At 33.6% G+C, this 27046-nt stretch overlaps 1 protein-coding gene across 1 annotated transcript; it reads right to left on the bottom strand.

Moving 5' to 3' along the window:
• Window positions 1–434: 434 nt before the first annotated feature.
• LOC133817407 (uncharacterized) lies at window positions 435–9362 on the bottom strand. Its single transcript, XM_062249918.1, has 19 exons — window positions 8898–9362; window positions 7744–7818; window positions 7392–7542; window positions 7032–7100; window positions 6734–6906; window positions 6260–6397; window positions 5776–5901; window positions 5489–5587; window positions 4546–4666; window positions 4333–4396; window positions 3477–3531; window positions 3270–3394; window positions 2637–2710; window positions 2407–2456; window positions 1955–2041; window positions 1507–1557; window positions 1339–1422; window positions 994–1044; window positions 435–824 (listed from the first exon to the last, which is right to left on the bottom strand). The coding sequence occupies exons 1-19, from the start codon at window positions 9249–9251 to the stop codon at window positions 741–743; spliced, it is 2031 nt and encodes a 676-aa protein (XP_062105902.1). The 5' UTR covers window positions 9252–9362; the 3' UTR covers window positions 435–740.
• Between the last annotated feature and the right edge of the window lie 17684 nt (window positions 9363–27046).

The following is a 27046-nucleotide window of genomic DNA, read 5'->3' as shown; positions in this document are numbered from 1 at the left end:
CTCCTCTTGTGAGTTTCTCAAGATTTTCTCCTGAAGTAATAAATAATAGTATGTTATCACTTCCACATAGCCAATCTACTATCATTCAACGTGTGTTCCTTATAATTCATTCAATTGCTCAAATATCTAACCATTTCTTTCAAAATTAGATATTCTGATGCAACAAAAATACCATTCGTAATTGGTATTGTTGGCTTTAACGCAAGAAATAAGATTTTCGTGAGGTCGTGGTTCGTTCGTTCGTTTTCTTCAAATACAAACCTTAGAAAACGAGAAAAGTAAATGGCGTACAACCAATAAACAGCTTTAACCATACAATACAAACGAGGAAAGAAAATGGTCCAATGGTTTTTCTTCAGTCCAATGTCATTTTCTTTCATTAATTTCTTCAAACCAATTTATGTCCTCAAAAGCATAACAATTCTACCAAAACAGGCCGACAAATTATTATACATTTGTATTACTATCAACTAAAAGGACATGTATAGTATGAGCACTTCTCATGTCGTTTTATACAATAATAATAATAATAAAATACATTGTTTACTGCCATTATTGCTTCTCATTAGATAGATGTATGAAAGAATGTCAACTCTTCTAAAATTTACCAGATGTGTGCGTATGTATGTATCTCTAAGATTGAGGTGGGACTAAATAAAAAAATAAAGTATAGAATCCCTATATTGGCACATCGATGTAATCTAGCAAAAAAATGGACTACTTATGAAAGGAAAAGCTTCTCATTCCTTCGGTCTTTTACTCATGGTTTTACGCTTGTTAACATCCAGGTATTTCTTCCTCAAACGGATGGCCTTTGGTGTAACCTACACACACACACACAATACAAGGTCGTGTCAAAAATGAAATGCTGTCTTACAAACCACAGATAACATATAAGAAAGCAAATGGTGAATTGTATATTTCCAATGTTAAAACCAATGGATGTACTTAGTTCATCAAAAACAGAAATATGGTACAGTATAATGACTTTACCTCAATAAGCTCATCAGAGGCAACATACCCTATGGCTTCTTCAAGAGTAATCTGCACCCAAATAAATTCAAATATAAGTAACGATATAATGTAAAATTCAATAGAGCTTTTACCTCTTTTGATTGTTGCCAACCTAAAAGAAGGTGACAGGGGTTTGTGCAGGACAACCAGTCCCATCATCTGTTGGTTAAAAAAATGCATACTTTTTTTTTGCATTGCATGTACAGTTCTGCATCTAAGTCTATAGAACAATTCCAAACCTAAAAGCTGACTAATAATGCATTCAACAAGGCCATAATCGCAACAAAGAAACCAACAAAAAAACAGTGATTAAATAGCACATACTAGGCGAGGAGGCGACAGTTTCACATTCTCATCCTTGGAAGCTGCACGTATATTATTAAGTTCCTTGGCCCTTACTGGGTTGACCTATATCAAAGCATTAATTCCAAGGTCAGTCACATGAATCAACATAATCCACAACATGGAAGGCAACAATTCTTTACTCCTTACATCTAGATCTGAATCCCTCGAATGTTCACCAATAATCATGCCGTCGTATGTCTGCACAAACAAGCAAAGATGCAACAGTTAAACAAAGAAAAGAACATTAAAAATTGTGCATCATACTATGGTGTGGGAGTCAACACATCTCCCAGAATAAATTACGCCATTTTTACCACTGCAGAATAGTGGATCAAAATTATCCAGATTTTCTTATCTAAATTCCTTTTATTCTGCTTTTCCTTTTCTAGTTACCAATTTCTTATTGATCGCCTAGTTTGAGTTGACCACGCACAAAAATGTACAGAGCAATAGAGAAATATTCAATAGTTAACTGTCCAATCTAACAAGAGGTCCAATCTGTAATAACTATGGACGTACAGGAAGCAAAACCTCCAACAAGAGGTCCATTCTGTACTGTAATAACTATAAGGAGAAATGGTTATATGTGAAAAACCTCCAACCCAGGGGACACGAAAAGAGTTCCACGAGCTTCTAAATTCATCAGTGCATGAGCTGTGGTTGTGCCAAAGCCCATCGATACCTGTGTATTAATGTTAAAAGATGAATAGAAGGCCGGAATCTCATAGATAGATATTGTAATCCTTTCAAGATACAAATCAGAGCAACACTGTATATATACACAAATGTAGGCTTTTAAGATGCAAGTATTGATGCTTTAATTTACAGAGTTTCAGCAAAGTAAAGTATTTATGATGCAAAACTTCTTTTTTTTTAAATGAAAACATCAGTGCAGTGCCATATTATTATATTAATATGAAAAATAATAAAAGGGTTTGGGAGTACAAGATACTTGCTACCCATAAAATAACAATCAAGCAGAAAACCATATATAAATTCCTAGAACACAGAAACAATGGTAAATCAGAAGGCCACGAAATGACATACCAGAACTCCTTTCCTGACATTTCCAAGGGGACCTCGATATTTTTCATACGCTGAGAAATAGATAACAAGACATGTCAGCAAATGGCTATATTAGAAAGTAAAAACAAGTTTGGTAAGCAGGAAAGTAAGTCTGCTAATGATGCTAGAAAATAACTATTCAGATTATGATGCACAGCAAAATAGCTGAATGACAAGGAAGAAAAATGGTGAAGTAAGAAAATAAATCATACATAAGAATGCACGATGCATAAATCCAGTTCCACGGGTGTCACTGCTAAAAACACTCCTATAACCAACTAGGCCCCTGAAGCAAACAACAAAATAGAATTTCTTCTCATTAAAAAGTTACAGAAAAAAATATCAAAATAAAAACTGCATATCATGAATTTAAAATATTCAGTGAAATAAAAGACAATAAGGATTCCAAAGAATGCTCTCAACAATGTTATATTACAATACAGCACTTCATCTTTGACTTGAAAGTAAGTACCAAAGCATCAGTTACAGAGTTTAGCTGTACTGTAACGAAAACTGACATATTTACAGAAGATTTCAACAACTACAATATACCTTACCAATAGACAACAAACAGGTTGTGTTATTTGGTATTGAAACAATACCCACATTACTCAAAAAAAAATTAAAAACGATATAAAACTCTACAAAATGAGTGTTTGGGAAAGTCCATCAAATAAGTTTATGTTAAACAAAAATAGAGACAGATAAGAGAACAGATAACAAAAGATACATACACATTTTACTTTGTGCAAAAAAATCACATGCCATTCATATATCATAACTGTGACCCTAAATGAAGCAGAAACTCAATTAGCTAAAGAAAACTGATGGGATTACAGGATAACCTTGATGGACATGTCAAAGTCAATCTAGTCCTGCCATCATTGCCTGGAACAGGGCCCATGTCAGTAACCTCAGCTCGTCTATGAGATAATGCTTCCATAATTAATCCAACATGTTCCTCATTTATCTGCAATAGCAAATTAAGATACATTTACATACAGGGTCCACAAAATCATACATGAAAAAATTAGTATATTTTTGCATCTGACCTCAATGGTAACTTCTTCAATTGGCTCCAGCTTTTGACCCTTTTCAGTTTTGTACCTGATATAATATAAAAATATTACTCCAGAAGTTGATACGAATGAATTTATATAAATCTATAAAAACATTACAAAAAAATCTTAAATCCTTTAAAGCAATCCAACCCTAATAACCCACAAGGGAAAGAATAGCAAACGGATGTAGCTTTTAACAAATAAGCTAGTTGACCCATTCATTAGAATTACTACTTCCTGAATATTTTTTCTCCAGGATAAAATTATTAATACTTCAAGAAAAATAAATTAATCAACATGCTTGCTCAAGTATAGAGAAAGTAAATCTATTTTAAGAATGTCCTCTTCTACATAGAAAAAAAAATAGGGAAGTATAAAACTACAATTTAAGTAGCTTTACACAGAAGTCAGACCAAAAAATCTAGAAGGCATAAAGTATAAAATGCGCATCATTTTGTGAAAGCTCTTTCTTTTTGGTATACTTTAAAAAGGAGGCAAAGCTAAATAACAGGAAAAAAATGACCCTACAAAAAGTTGCAACAAATTAGAACAATATCAGATTTTAGTCGAGTTGATACACACAAAGCATTGCTGATGAGGATAGGAAATACCTCCTACCCCACTTTTGTACGTTAAAACACATTTAGTGCAAATCCATGTTTTGCAAATTCCAAAAAATTTTATAATTGGCTGTATTAGGTACATCAGCTAGTGTCATGTAAACTTTAACTAAGTCTCTTTACATATGATATTTAAATCTGTCCTTTTAAAAACTGCAAGTTAACTGCAGTATTTGTTGAATAGATTGACAGAACCATAGGATTTGCATAAGCATTCCAAAACTCACATGACTTTAGGTGGGGAGACAGACAGTTCAAAACCTTCCCGCCTCATATTCTCAATTAAGATACCTGTTGACGAAATGAAAACTCAGCAGATATTTAAACTAAATAGCCAAATGTAGTGGATAAGCATGTGCAACTAGAGACAGACTATCCATTCCTCTGGAATTAGTATTTCAGAAGTAAAACAGTTGATTGCAAGTTTAAGGGGGACACACCTAGTTGAAGTTCTCCCCTACCCTGCACTTCAAAAGATTCTGATAAACCTGGGATAACATTAATGGCAAGATTTGTTTCTGCTTCAGCCATTAACCGTTCACCAATTTTTCCTCCAGTCAACTATAATACAAGATTTTCATTAGCTTGTGAAAGCTGATATAGACTTATACATGAAATAACACATGCTTACATGCTTATTATGTCATGTTGGAGACTGTTTGAGCAAACAGCTAGATTTTAAATGCATAGCACAGCATTGTTATTTCTAAATCAATCTCCAAATGATTTATTATGCAGTGATACTGTGAAACCCAAGATAAATTTGAGCATAGCAAATCGGAATGTCTTGCAGGTTATTATAGTTAAGGAGGGCTATGGAAGGCTACACATGTAACATTCTGACAATGAAAACTAAATAAACAAACATGAAGCCTCCTCAAGAAAAAGTTAAAAATTCCTTCCAAAACAACATTTAGGGATAAGACTGCAAAGGAAAAAAAAAACAGAATTAATACATCCTCCTCACCCTACAATAAGGAGCCTATTTTTTTTATTTTTAGACAGTACTTTAAGAGTATTTCTAACCTTTATTTGGAAGATACCTGCAATTTCTCAAAATTATTACTTAGATGAGATCTACAATGGAATTAAAGGTTTAATTTAACATCAAAAAAAGTTGTATTCAAGCCTTTCTTTCTAATACAACATTATGTAATTAAAGGCATAATATAAGCTGAGTTTTTCTTTTATTCTTTTTCTTTTTTATTTAATTCTGAAATCAAGAATAATATAAGCATTTTCTACAACTGGAAAACTAAACAAGAATAGTGATCATTTGTCAATTATTTCGACCAACTGTAACAGAGCCCAAATAAGTCAACAAACGAGCATAGCAAATAATGAAAATAGTATGTAGTTAAAAAAGGAAATTTCAGATCTTACATGTGAACCATCACGACCAGCCAATGGCGAGTCATTGACACCAAAGGTCATGGAAATAGTTGGGGGGTCTAATTCAATGGTTGGCAAAGCAGTTGTGACCTGGTAGATGCACACTAATGTCAGCTCAAAACAGAGACAAGTTGCTATTGTTTTTTCATTAGAACAAGAACAAAAACTATTTCAATAAAGATTGATAAAGGGCGATTGTACATCTAAGAAATTTGTAAGTGGGAGCTAGGATCAAGAATGCTACAAATCATTGCAACAAATATAAGTTCTATTAATACCTCTACATTTGCAACTGTGTGGCCTATAGATGGACTTGCTAACCCAGACATTGATATTATGTCACCAGCTCCAGCACTTTCAATTAGAACCATATTAGTACCTTTCTTTTTCATCAATTTTGTAACCTGGAAATAATAAAGTAGAAGATTAATAAATTGTGGCACTCATATAATGGTTGAACAAACTCTAAATTCTAAACAGCACCAAGATTTCTTGTCTATCTGAAGCATTTCCAGTAAGATAGTTATTAATTGTGATTATATAAGTGGTGGTTTTAGAAGCTAAATAGAAAATTCATTTAATTGACATTTTCATTTGGCAGATCACCTTACTTGAGATAAAAAAAAAATTAAGTAAACAGGTTACTGCATCTTTTTTATATACTTAAAATTTCAAAGAAAATAAGAAATAAAAATGATAGATGTAGTTCCCAATATAGACATACTTCTTTACATTTATCTAAAATCAGAAAGACCTCCAAACCTTTCCTTCTTCAATTTTTTGAACCCCAGAATCTTTGTTGGAAAGTCCATGGACCCTATCACCAACACGGACAATTCCAGAAGAAACCCGTCCAGTCAATATTCGTCCAAGATAAAAGTCCTTTTCCATCATAGAAACCTAATATGCAATTTTATGAACAATGTCAAAATTTATGATGTCAAATGACAAGAGTATAAACGCTGACAAAATCAGAAAACAAATAATATAACTTTTAGCAACAGATCATTTTCTTTCATAAATTATTTGCTCGCAACGATAAAATACAAGCTCTAAATACATATAAGAGTAGCTGAGTTCCAAATAAATATTGCCTCAAAGCACATTACACTAAAACAAATTAATGGTTTTAAGAAAGTAGATTAGAAAAACACATTTGAAAACACAAAATGAAATAAAAACAACATCTAAACAAATATGCTCTTCAAAAAGTCTTATAAACATTATAATACCAACCATCATTTGGAAAGGCGCATCAATATCTGCACTAGGTGGACAAACATGCTTTATGATGGCATCAAGCAATTGAGACATATTTCTCGCATCAGGAAGAGGATCTTTGGTGAAGGTGGTGGAAGCCCACCCTTCTTTAGCAGAGGCGTATAAAACAGGAAAGTCCAGCTGCTCCTCTAAATAAAATATAAATGATCATTGATCAAGTATATTATTAACATCAATAAAATCATAAAATGAAATTAAAAAAACAAAGTAGGTTAGGATAAGGAATTTTTCTCTACTGATATAATTTCCGCACCTGTAGCACCAAGATTTGCAAAAAGATCAAATACCAGGCTCTCAACCTCATTGCATGTCTCCTCAGAAACTGCATTTATAATAACCACGAACATAGACTTAAGAAAAAGGATAATAATAAAAAATAATTATAACTGTCAAATAAACAGGGCTTTCATCAGGAAGAACAAATGAGAGAGATATTGTGCATTGAAAAAAGCATGAAAAATTTGAAATCTTGAGCAGAATATAATTCTACTGAGCTATATAATGTAAAAGGTATGGTGATATGCAGCATACTCGTGTTTTGCCAAAGATATGAAAGCATCACTACACCAATCACAATAATCATGCATATGCACAAGGCTTCTATCATACAAACCTGCAGGCCGGTCTACTTTGTTAAGGAGGAGAATAGGGCGCAGGCCATACTTCAAAGCTTTTGCAAGTACAAATTTTGTCTGTGCAAGTGGACCCTCACCAGCATCAACTACTAAAACTGCGCCTTCAACCATACCCACAACTCGCTCAACCTGTACATACATAACAAAAGCTATTGTTCTGACTAATAAAATATTTGATAACATGAAACCCCTCAAACCACTCAAAAAAAAATATGTGATTGAGAAAAAAAAATTAATGAAAAAGGAACCAAACATTGGTCCCACTTTGAGTGAGAGGTCACTTGAAGACTATAAGCTCCATTTCCTACAATAGTAATAGCAAAGACATACTTCGCCACCAAAATCTGCATGTCCAGGTGTATCGACCATGTTTAGCTCATGTTCCTTCCATGGAATGGATGTAACCTGAAAGATAGACGGTAAATTATAGGAAGAGATAAGAGGTGGGGAAGGAAAAAAGTCAAGATGGATGATTCTTTTCAGTTAGAGCACCAAAAATCCACACATACATACCTTTGATGTCGTTATATAGGAATAAAATAGTTAATAAAATACCCAAGAAAAACAAAAAAGTAATAAAACAAAACTAGAGAACTAAAGGAGATGAAAAGCAGTTGAATACTACTAATAAAAATGATCCTTTGGCTAATAGGCTCCAACTTTTAAACATGCGTAACATTAGTTGCACAATCTTTTACTTCTTTCCTATCTTCCTGATCCAGATAAATACGTTGTGTTAGGGAGTTGCAGTCAATTTCTCGGGCTTTTGTGAAAAGTTGTTACAAGAACATGCACTCAGTGATGGCATAATTTTTAACCACGGAAATGGTTTATAAACATGTCAAATCATTGTGTAAATTTTGTGAGTTGGAAACATTACGCTCTAATAATTTAAGGGCATGTTTGCTTACCTATAATGAAAATTGTAAGAAGGAAAGGATTTAAAGAGAAATGGGAAGGGGAAGGAATTAAAAATAGAGTAATCTCATATCAATTTGTATAATTATGTGAGGGATCCCTAAAACATGTGTCTCAAATGTGCATGTTTTATGGATGGATACTGGAAACAATTCCGTGATTTGCATTCTCCATTTCGAAATGCTACCGAATAGTAAATATGGCTAAAAGGTTCGTTGCATCAAATTTTGAAAGAATATGGCATTTCAAAACTCACGAGAGTATAACAACTTCATGTATTCGCAGCGATAGAATTCATTGTGCCATCATCAACTTCATGATCATTAATGTTTTATAGAATGCGATACAATGTTCCTAAAACACGTGCTCTGAATATCTTAGCTTTGCAAGAAAACCGAATACGACTCCATTACCAAGATGAGCAGACATTGAAATCTGAAGGTTACCCTAAATGCAAAACACTACTCTATAGAAGTTAATTTGTAGTCAAACCAAAATTTCAATTCTCCATAGACTTAAAGTTACCAAATACAAAATTCAAAACAAACCGACTACTGATTACTGACCTTAGATGAGATAGTGATGCCACGTTCACGCTCGAGGCTGATGGAGTCCATAGCGCGCTCGTGAGGGATATCGGCACCACACTGGCGGAGCAGCCGGTCCATAAGCGTGGTCTTGCCGTGGTCGACGTGAGCAATCACCGCCACATTGCGGATTCGACTCGGTTCTAGCCAGCTGGTTGGCAAGGGGGCTGCGGCGCTTGTAGCCGGAGCCGCCGAGAAGGCCCGTGAGAAAGAGGCGCCGGGCGCGGATTGGAGGATGTAGGGTTTGAGAGCGGCCGAATGAGAAGAGTGAGCGGAGGCGGAGATTGATTTGCGGGCGGACGACCAGAGAGATCGAATCAAAGGACCCGCCATCTTCTTACTCAGTTGAAGAGTGGCGAGTTCTGACTCGAGCTACGAACTCCGAACTCAGCTGTGTCCTGTGTGTGTTTAGGGTTTTAACGTTGTTTTCCAACAGAAATTGGGGTTTAAGTCCCAAAAAGACCAAGTAATTAATAAAGTTACATACTTCTTACACCATGTTAAATTGTAGTAAAAAAATTGAAAATAAATAGAAAATTTTACAGTAGGGTAGCTACTCTATCTGGGTAGGGATATATTAAAGAAATTATAATACAAAATTTTTTATTTCATTAGTTTTTAAAATATTATGAATAGGTATAATGTCGAAAACAAAAATTTTAAATGTTTAGTTGTACGTGTATAATTAATTATTAATTTTAGTATGAAAATATCAAAATTAATAAATAGTTTAAGTTTTAGAAGAAGAACAAAGTAACCATGTAAAAGAATTAATTTGATTCGCATTTTTGCAGATCGGATTGAATTGGTTTTGAACTAAATCTAAAATACAAAATTTTCACTTAGTATGAATTATGAAATTTCGTTTTTAGTAATTACCAAATTAATTAAACCATGTGAATTAATTAAAGTGCGGAATGGTAATTAACTGTTTATACAGATTCCAGTTCTGTTGGGACAGAAACCGAACTTGTCACGACAGAAACTGAACACAATAAAAAGACAGTGCAAAACAGTAAAGAACACAACGAATTTTTACAAGCTTCAGAAACCCTTTCGAATAACCTACTCCTTGGGGCCACGCCCAGAGAATAAAACCAATTAATAAATAATCACAAGTACAAAATACTGACTTAAACAAAACAAGACTCCCTCTTGAAATTTGTCGCAACTTTGTTGTACTTCTCTTCACTAATCTGATCTTGGTTGAAACGCTCAACCACTTGAACTCCCTTCAATGGTCAGCGAGTGCTTGCATCCTCTCGACGCAAGGCTTGTAAAAATCTTCTCCCGAATACTATAAACGTTGTGTTCAAATTACAATTTGAATTCACTCATGGACATGGTATAAACTCACCACTAAAAACTAAACACACATATTTCTACAATATCACGTTAATACTTATGATCTTGAATACAAATAAGAACTCTCATAAATATTACAATTATGCTCACAAATTATGCATCTCCGAGTTCTGTTTTCTCACTGCCTTTAGAGCCCTATTTATAGTCTTTTTTCGTGCTCATAAAGGCTGAGAAAGAATCTGCTAATAAAGGCAAGAATAATTGAAGATATTCTTGATTGATGAAGAGTTGCCTTTTTTAAAAGATGCTGATCCGACAGATACGATTTTGGTGGGGACAGCTCAGACCTGTGTCGGATCCAAAACAAGCTCAGAAAAGAAACAACAATTAATGACATTAAGGATTAAGCTTCCTGTTTTTCAATTCTTGAGTTGCACGAATATATAAACAAATAATCCATAAATGACTTTGGGTAAGTACTGAATATTTGCAATATAAAACTTCCATTTATAAACAAATTGGGACAATATAAAACTAATTATTATCCGAAATTCACAAAAAGGGAAAGTGAATTTCCGAAAATTACAATAAAGGGAAACAACCAATTTATCTTTTAAGAAAAATATATTTCTATAAAAATGCCGATTATAAGATTTACAAATTAGATTAATTGTGACATAAAAATTACATATTGGATTGGTTGTACACCCATAGGATGCGTTTGGTAAAATTTTTCTTTTTTGTTTTTCTAAACATAAGAAATATAAATACCTTTTTTATTTTTGTTATTTGTTTTTCAAAAATAAAATTATGTTCGGTAACTGTTTTTATTTTTTGTTTTTTTAAAAACAAAAAACTTGTTTGGTAACTCATGTTTTTTGCTTTTAAAAGTAAAAAAAATATCTACATAATCAAATCATTTACAATGAATACTATTAGTATGTATAAATTTGATTAAAAATTAGAGAAATATTCTACTATATAACAGAGTAATTATATTCATATTCATAGTAATATATAAATATATAATAGCTAAATCAAAAATAAAATAAAAATATTGAAGCCAGCCCATCCTTAATAGTATTTGATCATGTTGAAAATATGTTACACTTTCTGTCCACTAGCAAGTTAGCTACTCATGCTCTCATAGTATGAATCTCATCAATCAAGTGAAGTGGTCTCCATTGATGCCATCATAGATCAAGTTCTCCTGAAATTGGTATGTCAGGCTCAACAATGCTGCAACTTGATAAAATGTCTGTAAATTAACATTACAAAACCTATGTGAAAACAAAATGTTAATGAGGTGAGGATATGATGATGCCACACGTTCTCTCATCAAGCTGCACATTGTTATTTTGCATTTTCAAAATCATATAATAATTTTTCATTCCAGAAGCTACAATCTTATGAATAACATTCCAAGCCTCCTCCATGTTCTTTGCATGGCACCATGCCCTGACTCAGGGAGAGCATTTAAAGTTGCATGAAAGAATACTTGATTAGGCTTCATTCCATTTTTGTCCACATGTGATATGATTTCAGGAATCAATAACATATAGACAAAACTCGGTCAAGCTAAGCTTAATCTCACATCCAACTTCAAGATTTTTATTTTATCAATCAAGCAAAGCTTGACATGCAAAAAAAAAAAAAAAAGCTAATAGAGAAGATTGTTGTAACTTCAACCTAAAGTTAAGAACCAAATTGAAGCTCATAATAATAACTTAAAAAGAAAGTTGTTTCATTTGCATGAACTTTAATGCAATAAAATTGACATTGAAATGAAAAATGAAAGTCATGACAAATACCTCCTCCAACTCCAAACTTCTGTGTGGAAAAGGAACTTCTAGAAGATAAAAGTTTACATCTCCCCAATTGTGATTGATGCCTTGAAACCTATTGCACATAACATGAAAGTGAACACGAAAGGAGTTTCATATTTGTGCACGTGTCTTCCTATGGTATATGCATGTAACAAATATACTCCTCAATTCCTTTCATTGTTGAATGGTGTATAACTAAACCCATTAGGCCATTACAAAGAACAAGGTACAATGAATTCAAGAAATTTATGCTCCCTACAATAACTATACTGAATTAGCCATCCCATGACACCAAAAACATTCACATGGACTACTGGCTTGCGTGTTTTCCAGAGGTCTTCACCAACAAAAAAAAATCTCATAGACTAAAAAACAAACAACTAGTGTGCATATGGACTGGGCACTTAATTTCGAAGTGAATTATACTGGAAAAGTTCCTAGCATCATTGTCTTGGAAAAGAAATACGTCATAAGAGTTGCACAAAAGGGTTCTTTTCCTTTCATTCAGAAAAGAGTTATCATCAATAATGAATAATCACAGTGCTATAACAATTATATATACATATTTATATCATCGAACAACTTATATATACCTTCATTGGTAATGGTCGTGCAAATCCATCTTGGGCTCATCACAGAAATCATAAATACACACTACACAACACATAAGCTCAAAAAATTTGAACAATAAAAGATCATTAACATCCATAAATCTAAATAACATATTAGCCCTAATAACCTAATATAGTTGTCATGAAATTATTGCAAAAATTCAAAATCCCTTACAAGAACACAGATTGAAATAATGTTGATAGAAAAAACGATTTAGAGTGAGAGAAATGGAGAGGGAGAGGAGCAAGAGAGACTCACATTGAGAGAAGAGGCCATGGATGAAGAGAGGCTCGCATGGTGGAAGATGAAGAGAGGAGCGGTCACGCAAAGAAGAAAAAAAGAAACCAAAATTATTTTAATAAAAATGAAAAGTGAAATTTTTTTGTTTTCAAAATTTGGTAAATTTTAATTAAAAATTTTAAAATTAAAAAATAAAATCATAGTTACCGAACACACTTTTTAACTTTGTTATCAGATTTTTAATCATTTAAACAGAAAACTGTTTAATAAATGGTTACCAAACGGGGCCATAGTAATTCTTTTTCAAAATAAAAAAAGAACACCCCTGGTAAGGTATTTGTTGTCGACCATAACTTTGGTAAGTATATCGTATTATGCTAGTTTTGTATGTCTTTGTTGCTTTTATTGCTCGCCTTTTTTAGTATTGATTTGCCATATTTACTCATGAGAGTTGATGTATTAGACTTAGTCATTGGGTCTTTCTCTTAAAAAAAAAAGTGTTAATACACATGGCCAAATCATTTGAATATGAAGTCTTTAAAAGTTGAATTAGTCATGGACAAAGTAAACTAAATTGTTTCATTAAACAATCTTAACAAATTAAAGTGAGGACTAGATTTGAGAGCATAAGTAATCTATTTTCAGCGCGTAGAGAAATTATAAACTAATTTTTTTGATATGATAGCGTATATTATAATTATAGCAAATCTCTCACCAGATTTTAGAAAATTCCAAATAATTTATAATGCCGAAGATAAGGTTTAAATAGTCGGTTGCACTCATATTTATCTTTTTTTAATTAAACGTGGAACTGACTATTTTGAACTCATTTTTTACCATAATAAAAAATTTCTGAAAATTTTTGGGATGATTGATATAACTATAATGTACATCATCATATAAAAAAAATTATTATAATTTCTCCACATGCTGAAAATAGATTTACTCTTACTGGTAGGGGCAAAAGTGATGCCCTGCCTAAGAATCTCACTATAAGCTTATATTAAATATGAAACTCGTCTAAACAGTATTTTTTTTAATATGATTACATGCTACAACATTGATAGCACAGAACATGTTGATGATCCCCAATACTATATATAATTTCTCAATTCGACACAATTGGGGGAAGGAGTGACCAACCTCTCCACAAGGAGGGACGACAACAACAGTACCACCACCAATGAAAGAACAAATACGTGTGTGTATATATGTATATATTTACAAATGCATCTGCGGAGTTCGAATCAAGCACCCCTAAAAAGAAGGGATGCCTCCACCACTCCACCATGTTAGGATTGAGCACGAGTATGAACACTCTACTAAAGCAACAATTCTGTTATAACAGAATCTGTTATTTTTTTATTAGTTGTCTTGGTCTGTTATGTAACTAATTCGGTTGTAACAAATTCTCAACTTCTATATATTGATATGAGTCTCATCTTTATTGTTGAGCTGTTCATTTTTCTCTCATTTTACTTCTCTCTCTAGCTTTGTTATTTCTTTCTTCCATTGTTTCTCTAGTATAGTTCTTGAGTTCTGTGAACTCTTACATGGTATTAGATTCTCCTACCATGGCATCCGACGAATCTAACAACTCGGTCACCAATCAAAATGCTCCACAAGTTCCTAATCATGCTGCTCCGGTTGCAGCTCCACCTCTGGCAGCCGATCCTATCGGCCTTCCCAATAATAATCTCCTTCCGCTTAATCTCCGACTAGATCGCACAAATTACTCCTATTGGAGAGCTCTGGTTCTTGCTGCAACACATGCCTACAATCTTGATGGTTATATTCTTGGCACAACTCGATCTCCACCAATCACTCTTGCAGGTAATGCTCCTAATCCTGTTTATTTTCAGTGGCTTCACTTTGATCAACTCCTTATGCAGTGGATGATGAATTCTGTGACTGAGGTGATGCTTGGACATGTGATCAACTGCAGCACTTCTGCTGAGATCTGGAATGTATTTGCTCGTCTAATTGTCACCAAATCCAAGGCTAGGCTTCTACAGATCAAAAGACTTCTTTAGTCAACAAAGAAAGGCTCCTTTTCCATTGATGAGTATATTTGAAGATGAAACAGTATGCCGACGCTCTAGCTGAAGCTGGTAAATCGATTTCCAATGACAGTCTCTGTCTCTATATTCTTGGAGGCCTTGGTCCCGAATTCGAAGCTACGGTGGTTAATCTCAACAATCGATCTGAGCCTCTCAACATTCAAGATGTGCAGTTCAGTCTACATAGTCAGGAAATGTGTCTCCAACAACTCACCAGCTCTACTCTAGACAATGTTTAAGCCAATTTTGCAAGCTTGTCTCTCCGAGGAAATAATCGAGGTTATGGTCGTGCTAATCGTGGATTCAATCGTGGTGGCCTATATAATAATGTTGGAAGGACTTTTGGCCGTGGAAGCAAGTTGATATGTCAACTGTGTGGTCGACCTGGACATGCTATTCAGAAATGTTATCATCGGTTTGATATTAACTACACTGGCATTTCCACTACCACAAATGCTTCTTCCTCTACTCAAGTTGAGCCACCTCAAGCTTACATCACTGAATCACACATTCCACATGCTTCTTCGAATGCTTGGTACTTGGATAGTGGAGCAACTAATCACATGGCCAATGATTCTCAGCAGTTGTCTAACAAGGTCGATTACAAAGGCAAAGCTAAAGTTGTTGTAGGTAATGGTCACTTTGTCCCTATATTGCATATTGGTTCTAATTCAGTTACCACTTTTGATTCCAGCCAATCATTAGTTCTAAAAGACATTCTTCATGTCCCAAATCTCACTAAGAATCTACTTAGTATCTCTCAATTCACCACAGATAACAATGTTGTCTTGGAATTTGACTCTTCTTGTTGTCTTATAAAGGACAGGACCACGAGGCGAGTACTTCTTCGGGGTTCCCTCAGTGATGGTCTTTACAAGCTTCAAGTCTCACCATCTGTTCCCAATGCTGTTTTAAGTTCTCAACCACAGTCAATAACCAAAGTCTCATGTAATAATGCAGCTTTCAACTGTACAACCACAAGTAATCCTGTACAAGACAAGTCTCACGTTGCTTCTGTCTGGCATTGTAGACTTGGCCACCCTTCCAAGTCTGTCTTAGCCAAGATTTTGTCTGTAGTCTCACCTTCTATTAAGTGTAATGCTGTTGATTTTTGTGATGCTTGCCAAATAGGCAAGTTGCATCAGTTTAGCTTTAAAAGCTCAAGTAATAAAACTACTCACCCATTTGAGTTAGTTCACTCAGATGTTTGGGGTCCATAATTTGATACTTCCATGGATGGTTACAAGTACTATGTCAGTTTTGTTGATGATTTTACAAAATTTGTGTGGCTTTTTCCTATACAAGCAAAATCTAAGGTTTCACTTATTTGTAAGCAATTCAATGCTTTTGTAGAAAGAATGTTTCAGTCTAAAATAAAGAGTATCCAAACTGATTGAGGAAGTGAGTATCAACCATTGTATACACTATTTAAAAATTTGGGCATTGAAAGGAGAAATTCTTGTCCTCATACTCATCAACAACAAGGTCGTGTAGAAAGAAAACACCGACATGTTGTTGATATTGGCCTCACCCTTCTTGCTCAGGCCAATATGCCTTTCACATTCTAGTGGGAAGCTTTGACTTCAACTGCATATCTCATTAATAGATTACCTACACTAGTTCTTGATTTTGTTTCACCCTATGAGATGTTATTTCACCATGCTCTAGACTATAACATGCTCAAGATTTTTGGTTGCTCCTGATTTCCCTTACTCCGACCATATCAACATCATAAAGTTACTTTTCAGTCTTCAAAGTGTGTTTTCATTGGTTACAGCATGAATAAAAAGGGATATCGATGTTTGCATCCTAGTGGTCGGGTCTATGTTGCTAGGAGTGTCACATTTAATGAGTCTGAGTTTCCATATTCAACTTTTTTTGCTCCACAGTCTCCTTCTACTACCACTCCCACCCAATTTGTTGATGCCAATGTATACAAAATTCCTCATCTTACATCCTCTTCTGTACATCAAAGTACTTATCTTCCCACTATTATTTCTTCAGGGTCGCATACTACTTCTCATTCTCAGTCATCACCTGTTTCTTCCTCACCAAATTTGTCCTCTAATAATCATAACTCAGCAGAATCTTCCTAATCCTTCGATGAGTCTATTCCTATTGTCTCACATATTCCCATTGAGAACTTAGATGCACATTTACCTATTCCACCTACTGTTCAGAATACTCATTCCATGGTAACCAGGTCCAAAGCTGGGACTTTCAAACCAAAAGCCTACCATGCTCAAATCTCATCTGAATTAGAACCAATCAATGTTAAGCATGCTCTTGCTAATCCGAACTGGAGACAAGCTATGCAGAGTGAATTTTAGGCTTTACAAAACAATAATACTTGGACTTTGGTTCCCTCTACACCTGATATGACTGTTGTGACAAATAGGTGGATATTTCGTGTTAAGCATAATGCAGATGGGACCCTTAGTCGATACAAAGCTTGACTTGTAGCTAGAGGTTTTCAGCAGATGGAAGGATTGGACTTCTTTGAGACATACAGTCCAGTTGTCAAGCCTTGCACTATAAGGGTAATTTTTACACTTGCAACTACATTTGGTTAGGAAATACAGCAGGTTGATGTGAATAATGCCTTCTTAAATGGAGAGCTACATGAGACAATTTATATGCATCAACCACAAGGATTTGTTAGCTCCCAATTTCCAAGTCATGTATGCAAACTCAATAAGGCTTTGTATGGCCTTAAACAAGCCCCAAGAGCCTGGTTTGAGAAGCTTAAACACTCATTGTGTTGGAAATGTGCCCTGAAAGCATATGTAGTAGACATTGTTTTATAAAATAAATAAATAAATTGAATTTGTTATGCATATATTTTATGGACTATATTATTCTATGATAATATTATGTAAATATCAAGAAAATTCCCAAGTTCATATATGTGATCTCAAACACGTATTGGTACGGGAGAATTGTGTTTGAGATAAATGAACTTGAATAGTTCGCAGTAAAATAAAGTTATGGAATCTTTAGATTAATTACTGCAAGTACGGTCCACTAGTATTATGAATGCATGTGATCTAGATCCGGATCACTAGAGTGGTAGGACACTTTAGTGGAGGTGCTTTATATATTAGAAAATATATAGAACTGGACCAGATATGTTTATTAATACTCAGTTAAATACCGTTTCGAAGTATTAATTAAATATATCAACTGATGATCATATACAAATAGATCTTAATCCTGAAGTTACTATGAACTCCTGTTTATATTATATGAGTTCTTTGATTCACTTGTTAGGGTCTGTCAGAATGATCAGGTTAGAAACTTTTGTTTTGGGAACTCATTAATATAGATGGCTGGGGGCATAGTATACAGATATGGAATCTATACTTTCTCGCAAGAGATTGAATGATGGTTCTCTTAAGGGTTGACTTTTGGGACTGAAAGGTTATTGAGCTCAAATTCATAATTTATTATGAATTAACCTTCACTAGTAGAGTCAATGGTACTTAAGGAAACAAGAGATAATTAAAAGGGTAAAACGGTAATTTTATTCCCGATTAATTATGAACCATTATTAAAGGGTCAAGTTGTATGCAATGATTATATCAATGGACGCTTTATGATTATAAAGTACTCAGTAAATGAAATGTCTATAATTACAAGAGTGCAGTCTCATATTTATAGTGGAATAATCATGAGATTAATAAATTAAGATTATTTAATTAAAGAAGTTAATTAATAATCTTAAATTTATTGGAGTTTTGAATTATAGGTCCCCATAGCGGCTCTATCAACACTGTTCAAGGTAAGAGTTGATATGAAGGGAAAATAGTTTAAAGACATATTTAAGAAGAAATTTGTTCTTCATGTCAAATATGCAATTATATGATAATATTGATTAATTAATTAATTACAAATTAGTTGTAGTTAATAAAATTAATTAATATTTAATTATTGTATAATTTTCGAAATTATATTAAATAATTAAATTAATTTCAAATTTTAATTAAATAATTAATTAATTATAATTTTCGAAATTATAATAAATTAAATATTTATTTTCGAAAATTTTGGATTTAATTAATTGGTAGAATTAATTAAATATCTTTATTTGAATGGGAGATAATAATCTGATAAGTTCAAATTGGATTTGAATTTAAAAGATTAATATTTATTCAAATAATTAATTATATTTGATAATTAATTAAAAAGATAATTAATTTGAATTAGTTATAAGGTTGTTAGATCTTATCTGACAAAATAATTTGAATAAATAATTAAATAAAATTTGAAAAATCAATATCCCTAGAAATTAGGAAGCTACGCGTTCACACACAGGCGTGTAAGGCCAGCATTTTCAGGGATGTGATTTTCATTTTTATTTATTTAATTCATTAATTAATGGATAATTCAAATTTTGGTTTTTGGATTTTATCATTAATAGAATAATTAATTAATTAAAAAGTAAATTGTAAAATGGTTACAGATTTATTTTTTAAAATTTGAATATTTTCTTTTAAGTATGACTAATCAGAAAATTATTCAGATAAGTGATGTGAGACAACTCTGTACATTCGCTCTGTGAAAAATAGAACGATAGTTTTCTCTCCCTGAAAATAAAGAACCAATTCTCAGGCATATTCTCTTGATCTCATGTGTTGAGTACATCAAGTAGAATCACAAATAAACTATCATTCATTCTCTAAGTGCCCACACATTTCTTGAGGTGTAGAGAACGCTTTGGAAGATCTTGGTGTGAGTATGTGGGAGCGGCTTGGATAGGAAGATCGTTCTAAATACGAAAAGATAGCAAGGATACTTGATAGGCTTCAAGAGGTATGAATTGTATCCTTATTTTGTTTATGATTAATGTATGTATATTAATGGATTCGCATATTTAAAGGCAGTTTAAATATGTTACAAAATTTTTGTTGTACACTAGGTCAACCACACCACCATTCCGCTGCGTATTAGGAAACTCGTTCCTAACAATTGGTATCAGAGAGGTCATTAATCTCTGCATACATTAATTGCTGTGTGGGCATAATATGCATTCTTATGTTATTGTAATATATGTGAATGGATGGATGTATGTATGATGATATTTTATTCTTAATGGTCGTTAATTATATGGTGTTTTGGGTTTAGGAATTGTTCTTAAAATTCTAGATGAAAAATGTAAGCCATTTTGGGGCATAGGAATTTTTGTAATTTTAATTTTCTGTGTTAAAATTATTTGAAAAATTCTGTAAGGCCCGAGCCTCGGGTTCCGAGCCCCAAAGCCCGAGCCTCACCCAGCCGGACTGTTGCGTGCCGCACTCCTGCCCAGGCCCTGCGCCCCTGCCCAGCGCGCACCTGCCCAGGCGCCCCGCGCCCCTGTGCGTCCCTGCGCACCTGCCCAGCGCCTCGCCCAGCAGCTCCCCAACCCGCACCCCTGCCCAGCGTGCGCCCCTGCATCTGCCGCACCCCAGCAGCCTGTGCACCCCAGCCGCTTGCCCCATGCCGAGCCACCATATGCAGTCGCCCCTAGGGTTTCTAAACCCTAGGGCTTGTATCCAAAAATTGTCCATTTAAATTATGGGCTTAATTAAATTAACCCATAATTAAAAATTGTTTTATTTTGAATTAATTGTATGAGCCCAAATTCAAATCTGGGCCTAATAACTTATCGGGCATTAAACCCAAGTTAATTATTCTTAAAATTTGTTTAAGATAATTAAAAGTTATTTTAATTCAAAATTAAATGGATAAGTGGCTTAGTGGATCAAGACTACTTGTGAAGGCCCTGAGTAATAGATAGAGATCTATTTAGGTCTTATTTAGTTTCTTACATTTTTTGTGTATATTTTTGCAAGTGTTGTAATCTTTCTAGAAATCCCAAGACACCTGGCCCGCATTTATTTATTTATTTAGCTAGTATTTATTTATTTAAATGTTTGAATGTGATTAAATTATTTAATACTTTATCATGCATTTTTTGACATGCCATACATATAACCCACACAGTATTTAAAATTGTGCATGCATCTCATAAGAGTAGAAACATGCCTTAGGATTGTCCTATGTGATTATATGCTGGTCCATATAATAATAAATCTAGTTTGTAACTAGTTCAAGAGCGGAAACAGATTTTAAAAGTTGTTTAATTTCTAGTATTTAATAAAATTGTTTTATTAAATTATAAATGATATTCTTAGTAATTATGGCAAAATAAAATTGAACTAATTAGGGCATAGTTCTATATTTTTAATTTTGCTTAATTTGATTAGTAATTATTAGAATATCATTTGGTAAAAATATATCACTTTATTTTTACAACCAATTAAAAAGCATAGGATGTTTTGAGAAAACACATGTTCTAAAATAGTGAGTGGGAGAGGGAGTTATGACAATAAGTCCTATGATCTCCATATTAGTTAGCACCGAGGTAACATGGAGAGGGCCTCGCGACACCATTGCTTGTGTCCCCCTAAGGAAGGCTTCCGACTGTGTTATTCTCTAGGCAAACTTCTTTTTTAAGAATAAGATTTAATGATGTATTTCAAGTTTGACTGACCCTAAGGCACACTCTTGAGTTAAGTCATTGATCTAAAATAATGGGTTACATTCACAAGGTACATTAGACTTTCGAGCGGACTAGTGTATTCTTGACCAAACAAGCGGTTGTTTATAAGTCAAAAGAGAAATATTGATTTAAGTTTTAACTTATAAATTTGAGAGCTTGTCTCAAAATTAATTTGGAATTAGTCTGACCTACCCTAAGGCTGGTCCATTAATGTTCAAATTAATTAATCGTGGAATTAGTAATTAATTTTTATGTGTTTTTTGTTGCATTCATGCATCACGTTTACTATTCCGAAAATAACTGATATTTATTATATGCATAAATTCATTTTATTTATTTATTTATTTTCAGCAATTATGTCTAGCTCAAATCCTATATCTTCTTTACTTGCTAATGAAAAGTTGACTGGTGAAAACTACATGAAATGGAAATCAAACTTGAACATTGCATTAATATGTGAGAAGCCTAAAAAGTCATCCAAAAGCAAAGAAAACAAGAACACTAAAACCTCCAAAAGGAAGACCCCAAAAGGGACTTGCTTTCATTGTGGAGTAAATGGTCACTGGATGAGAAACTGTTCAAAGTATCTAGCTGACCTCAAAGAGAAAAATACAGGTAAATTTGATTTACTTGTGTTAGAAGCTTGTTTAGTGGAAGATAATTCCTCATCCTGGATAGTAGATTCAGGAGCCACTAACCATGTCTACTTTTCTCTTTCGATTCTTAGTTCAACGAGGAAGCTTGCTGATGGAGAGGTGACTATGAGGGTAGGCAGTGGTCAGATTGTCTCTGCAGCAACAGTTGGAACAGTCCGTTTGGAATTTGATAATAATAAATTTCTTGTGTTTAGAAAATGTTTATTATATTCCTGGATTTTCTAGAAACTTAATTTCTGTTTCTATGTTGCATGAACAAAATTTTAAAATATCTTTTAATAATAATTCGATTGTTATTTCAAGATATGGTTTTAAGATATGTTCTGCAAAATCTATCGATGGGCATTATAAACTGCAAGCTAAAGAGAAATCTGTAAATAATTCAGAATTATTTAAAACAGCCAATCCAAGATCTATTAAACGACAAAAGACTGATTCCGATAGCAATACATATCTGTGGCACTTGAGATTGGGCCATATTGGTCTAGACAGAATAAATAGGCTTGTAAAGGATGGTCTTTTAAGAGAACTATCTATTGGATCTCTCCCTGTTTGTGAATCGTCTAGAAGGCAAAATGACCAAGAGACTTTTCTCTGCCAAAGGTTCAAGAGCCACAGAACCACTTCAGCTAGTACATACGGATGTTTGCGGTCCACTTAATGTACAAGCAAGAGGAGGTTATGAATACTTCATCACTTTTATTGACGATTATTCAAGATATGGTTACCTATAATTAATGCAAAGAAAATCTGAAACTTTTGGAAAGTTCAAAGAATTTCAAGCAGAAGCTGAAAAGCAATTAGGTAAGTCACTAAAAGCTCTTCGATCTGATCGAGGAGGAGAGTACTTGGATTTTGAATTCAAGGACCATCTATGTGAGCATGGCATTCAATCCCAACTCACAGCACCTGGAACGCCACAGCAAAATGGTGTTTCAGAAAGACGGAACAGAACGTTATTAGATATGGTTAGATCAATGATGAGTTTCTCATCATTACCACTGTCATTCTGGGGCTATGCGATTCAATGTGCTCTATACATATTAAACGTTGTTCCATCTAAGTTTGTCCAAAAGACACCCATTGAATTATGGTATGGTAGTAAACCTAGTTTACACCATTTTCGAATTTGGGGGTGTCCTGCACACGTGCTTAAAGGAAAGACCGAGAAGTTGGAATCACGCTCTGAAGTGTGCATGTTTGTGGGTTATTCCAAAGAGACCAGAGGTGGAATTTTCTATAGTCCAAAAGAAAATAAAACATTTGTATCGACAAATGCAACTTTTCTTGAACATGACTATGTGAATAACCACAAACCTCGCAGTAAGGTTGTTCTGGAGGAGATGGTCTCAAATGAAGTTGCAAAGTCACCAGCAACAACCAATGAAAAACGGCAAGAGGAAATTGCTAGTTCTAGTTAGAATAGTAGTGAACCTCGTCGTAGTGGGAGGGTTAGCAAGCAACCCACACGCTATGAACACGAAGTTCAAATGCTTGTGTCTGACACAAACAAAGACGATCCATTGACATTTAGAGATGCAATGGATAATTCTGACAAGGACAAATGGCAAGATGCCATGAACCAAGAAATGGAATCGATGTATTGCAATTATGTCTGGGTTCTTGAAGATCCACCTGAGAATATCAAACCCATTGGTTGCAAGTGGATATTCAAGAAGAAAATAGGAGCGGATGGGAAAGTAAAGACTTTCAAAGCAAGGCTTGTAGCCAAAGGTTACACACAGAAAGAAGGGGTTGACTATGAAGAAACTTTTTCTCCTGTAGCCATGCTAAAATCCATTCGTATACTCTTGTCCATAGCTGCGTGCATGGATTATGAGATTTGGCAAATGGATGTCAAAACAGCTTTTCTAAATGGCTACCTTGACGAAACCATTTACATGTCTCAACCAGAAGGGTTCGAGTTAAAAGGTCAAGAGCAAAAGGTTTGCAAGCTTCTTAGATCCATTTATGGACTCAAACAAGCTTCTAGATCTTGGAATCTTAGATTTGATGACACAATTAAAACGTTTGGTTTTGAACAAAACGTTGACGAACCTTGTGTCTATAAACAAATCAAAGATGGTGTAGTAGTATTCCTCGTTCTTTATGTTGATGATATATTACTGATTGGAAATGACGTAACATCATTATCAAAAGTAAAGAACTGGTTAGCTGAACAATTCCAAATGAAAGATTTGGGAGAAGCCAAGTATGTTCTGGGCATTAAGATTCTTAGAGATAGACAGAACAAAACTTTGGCATTGTCTCAAGCAACTTATATTGATAAGGTGTTAGAACGCTTTAATATGCAAAACTCCAAAAAGGGTGATGTGCCAACCCGTTCTGGAGTATTCCTTTACAAAGTGCAGTGTCCCAAAAAACCTCAGGAAGAGGAAGATATGAGACAATATCCCTATGCCTCAGCAGTAGGCAGTCTAATGTACGCCATGTTGTGTTCAAGACCTGACATTTGTTATGCAGTAGGGATAGTCAGCCGTTATCAATCCAATCCTGGATTGAGTCATTGGACCGCAGTAAAGAATATTCTCAAGTATCTTAGAAATACTAAAGATTATATGCTTGTATATTCAGGTGGAGACCTGAACCCCACTGGTTACACTAATTCTGATTTTCAATCAGACAGAGATAGTCGGAAATTGACTTCTGGATCAGTGTTTACTCTTGAAGGAGGAGCGGTAGTCTGGCGAAGTATTAAACAAACCAGCATTGTAGACTCCACCATGGAAGCCGAGTATATAGCGGCTTGTGAAGCAGCTAAGGAGGCTGTGTGGCTCAAAAAGTTCTATTCCGATCTGGAAGTTGTACTAGATGTGGATAAGCCACTAGTCCTATACTGTGACAACAGTGGGGCAGTAGCTAACTCAAAGGAACCACGGAGTCACAAGAGGGGAAAGCACATCGAGAGGAAGTATCACTTGCTAAGAGAGATAGTTCATCGAGGAGATGTTGCAATTATGAAGATAGCTTCAGAGCATAATCTTACAGATCCTTTCACAAAGACTTTATCCATAAAATCTTTTAAGGAGCATGTAAGAAACATGGGAATGAGAGAGATGCATCATTTGCTTTAGGGCAAGTGGGAGATTGTTGGAAATGTGCCCTGAAAGCATATGTAGTAGACATTGTTTTATGAAATAAATAAATAAATTGAATTTGTTATGCATATATTTTATGAACTATATTATTCTATGATAATATTATGTAAATATCAAGAAAATTCCTAAGTTCATATATGTGATCTCAAACACGTATTGGTACGGGAGAATTGTGTTTGAGATAAATGAACTTGAATAGTTCGCAGTAAAATAAAATTATGGAATCTTTAGATTAATTACTGCAAGTACGGCCCACTAGTATTATGAATACATGTGATCTAGATCCGGATCACTAAAGTGGTAGGACACTTTAGTGGAGGTGCTTTATATATTAGAGAATATATAGAACTGGACCAGATATGTTTATTAATACTCAGTTAAATACCGTTTCGAAGTATTAATTAAATATATCAACTGATGATCATATACAAATAGATCTTAATCCTGAAGTTACTATGAACTCCTGTTTATATTATATGAGTTCTTTGATTCACTTGTTAGGGTCTGTCAGAATGATCAGGCTAGAAACTTTTGTTTTGGGAACTCATTAATATAGATGGCTGGGGACATAGTATACAGATATGGAATCTATACCTTCTCGCAAGAGATTGAATGATGGTTCTCTTAAGGGTTGACTTTTGGAACTGAAAGGTTATTGAGCTCAAATTCATAATTTATTATGAATTAACCTTCACTAGTAGAGTCAATGGTACTTAAGGAAACAATAGATAATTAAAAGGGTAAAACGGTAATTTTATTCTCGATTAATTATGAACCATTATTAGAGGGTCAAGTTGTATGCAATGATTATATCAATGGACACTTTATGATTATAAAGTACTCAGTAAATGAAATGTCTATAATTACAAGAGTGCAATCTCATATTTATAGTGGAATAATCATGAGATTAATAAATTAAGATTATTTAATTAAAGAGTTTAATTAATAATCTCAAATTTATTGGAGCTTGGAATTATAGGTCCCCATAGCAGCTCTATCAACACTGTTCAAGGTAAGAGTTGATATGAGGAGAAAATAGTTTAAAGACATATTTAAGAAGAAATTTGTTCTTCATGTCAAATATGCAATTATATGATAATAGTGATTAATTAATTAATTACAAATTAGTTGTAGTTAATAAAATTAATTAATATTTAATTATTGTATAATTTTCGAAATTATATTAAATAATTAAATTAATTTCAAATTTTAATTAAATAATTAATTAATTATAATTTTCGAAATTATAATAAATTAAATATTTATTTTCGAAAATTTTGGATTTAATTAATTGGTAGAATTAATTAAATATCTTTATTTGAATGGGAGATAATAATCTGATAAGTTCAAATTGGATTTGAATTTAAAAGATTAATATTTATTCAAATAATTAATTATATTTGATAATTAATTAAAAAGATAATTAATTTGAATTCAAATTTGAATTAGTTATCAGGTTGTTAGATCTTATCTGACAAAGTAATTTGAATAAATAATTAAATAAAATTTGAAAAACCAATATAGCTACACGTTCACACACAGTCCATGGACTGTGTGTGGCGTGTAGGGCCAGCATTTTCAGGGATGGGATTTTCATTTTTATTTATTTAATTAATTAATTAATGCATAATTCAAAAATTGGTTTTTGGATTTTTTCATTAATAGAATAATTAATTAATTAAAAAGTAAATTGTAAAATGGTTACAAATTTATTTTTTAAAATTTGAATATTTTCTTTTAAGTATGACTAATCAGAAAATTATTCAGAT

The sequence above is a fragment of the Humulus lupulus genome, chromosome 2 (assembly GCF_963169125.1).
Source record: "Humulus lupulus chromosome 2, drHumLupu1.1, whole genome shotgun sequence".
In the NCBI taxonomy this organism is placed as follows: Eukaryota; Viridiplantae; Streptophyta; class Magnoliopsida; order Rosales; family Cannabaceae; genus Humulus; species Humulus lupulus.
This window is presented reverse-complemented; position numbering and strand designations above follow the sequence as displayed.

What these genes read in the sequence shown, in the direction of transcription:
- LOC133817407 (XM_062249918.1), bottom strand. Translation starts at nt 9,251, where the DNA reads ATGGCGGGTCCTTTGATTCGATCTCTCTGGTCGTCCGCCCGCAAATCA. An exon ending in GCATCACTATCTCATCTAAG is followed by an intron (nt 7,819 to 8,897) that starts GTCAGTAATCAG and finishes TCTATCTTTCAG; the next exon opens with GTTACATCCATTCCATGGAA. An exon ending in CCTCTGATGAGCTTATTGAG is followed by an intron (nt 825 to 993) that starts GTAAAGTCATTA and finishes GTGTGTGTGTAG; the next exon opens with GTTACACCAAAGGCCATCCG.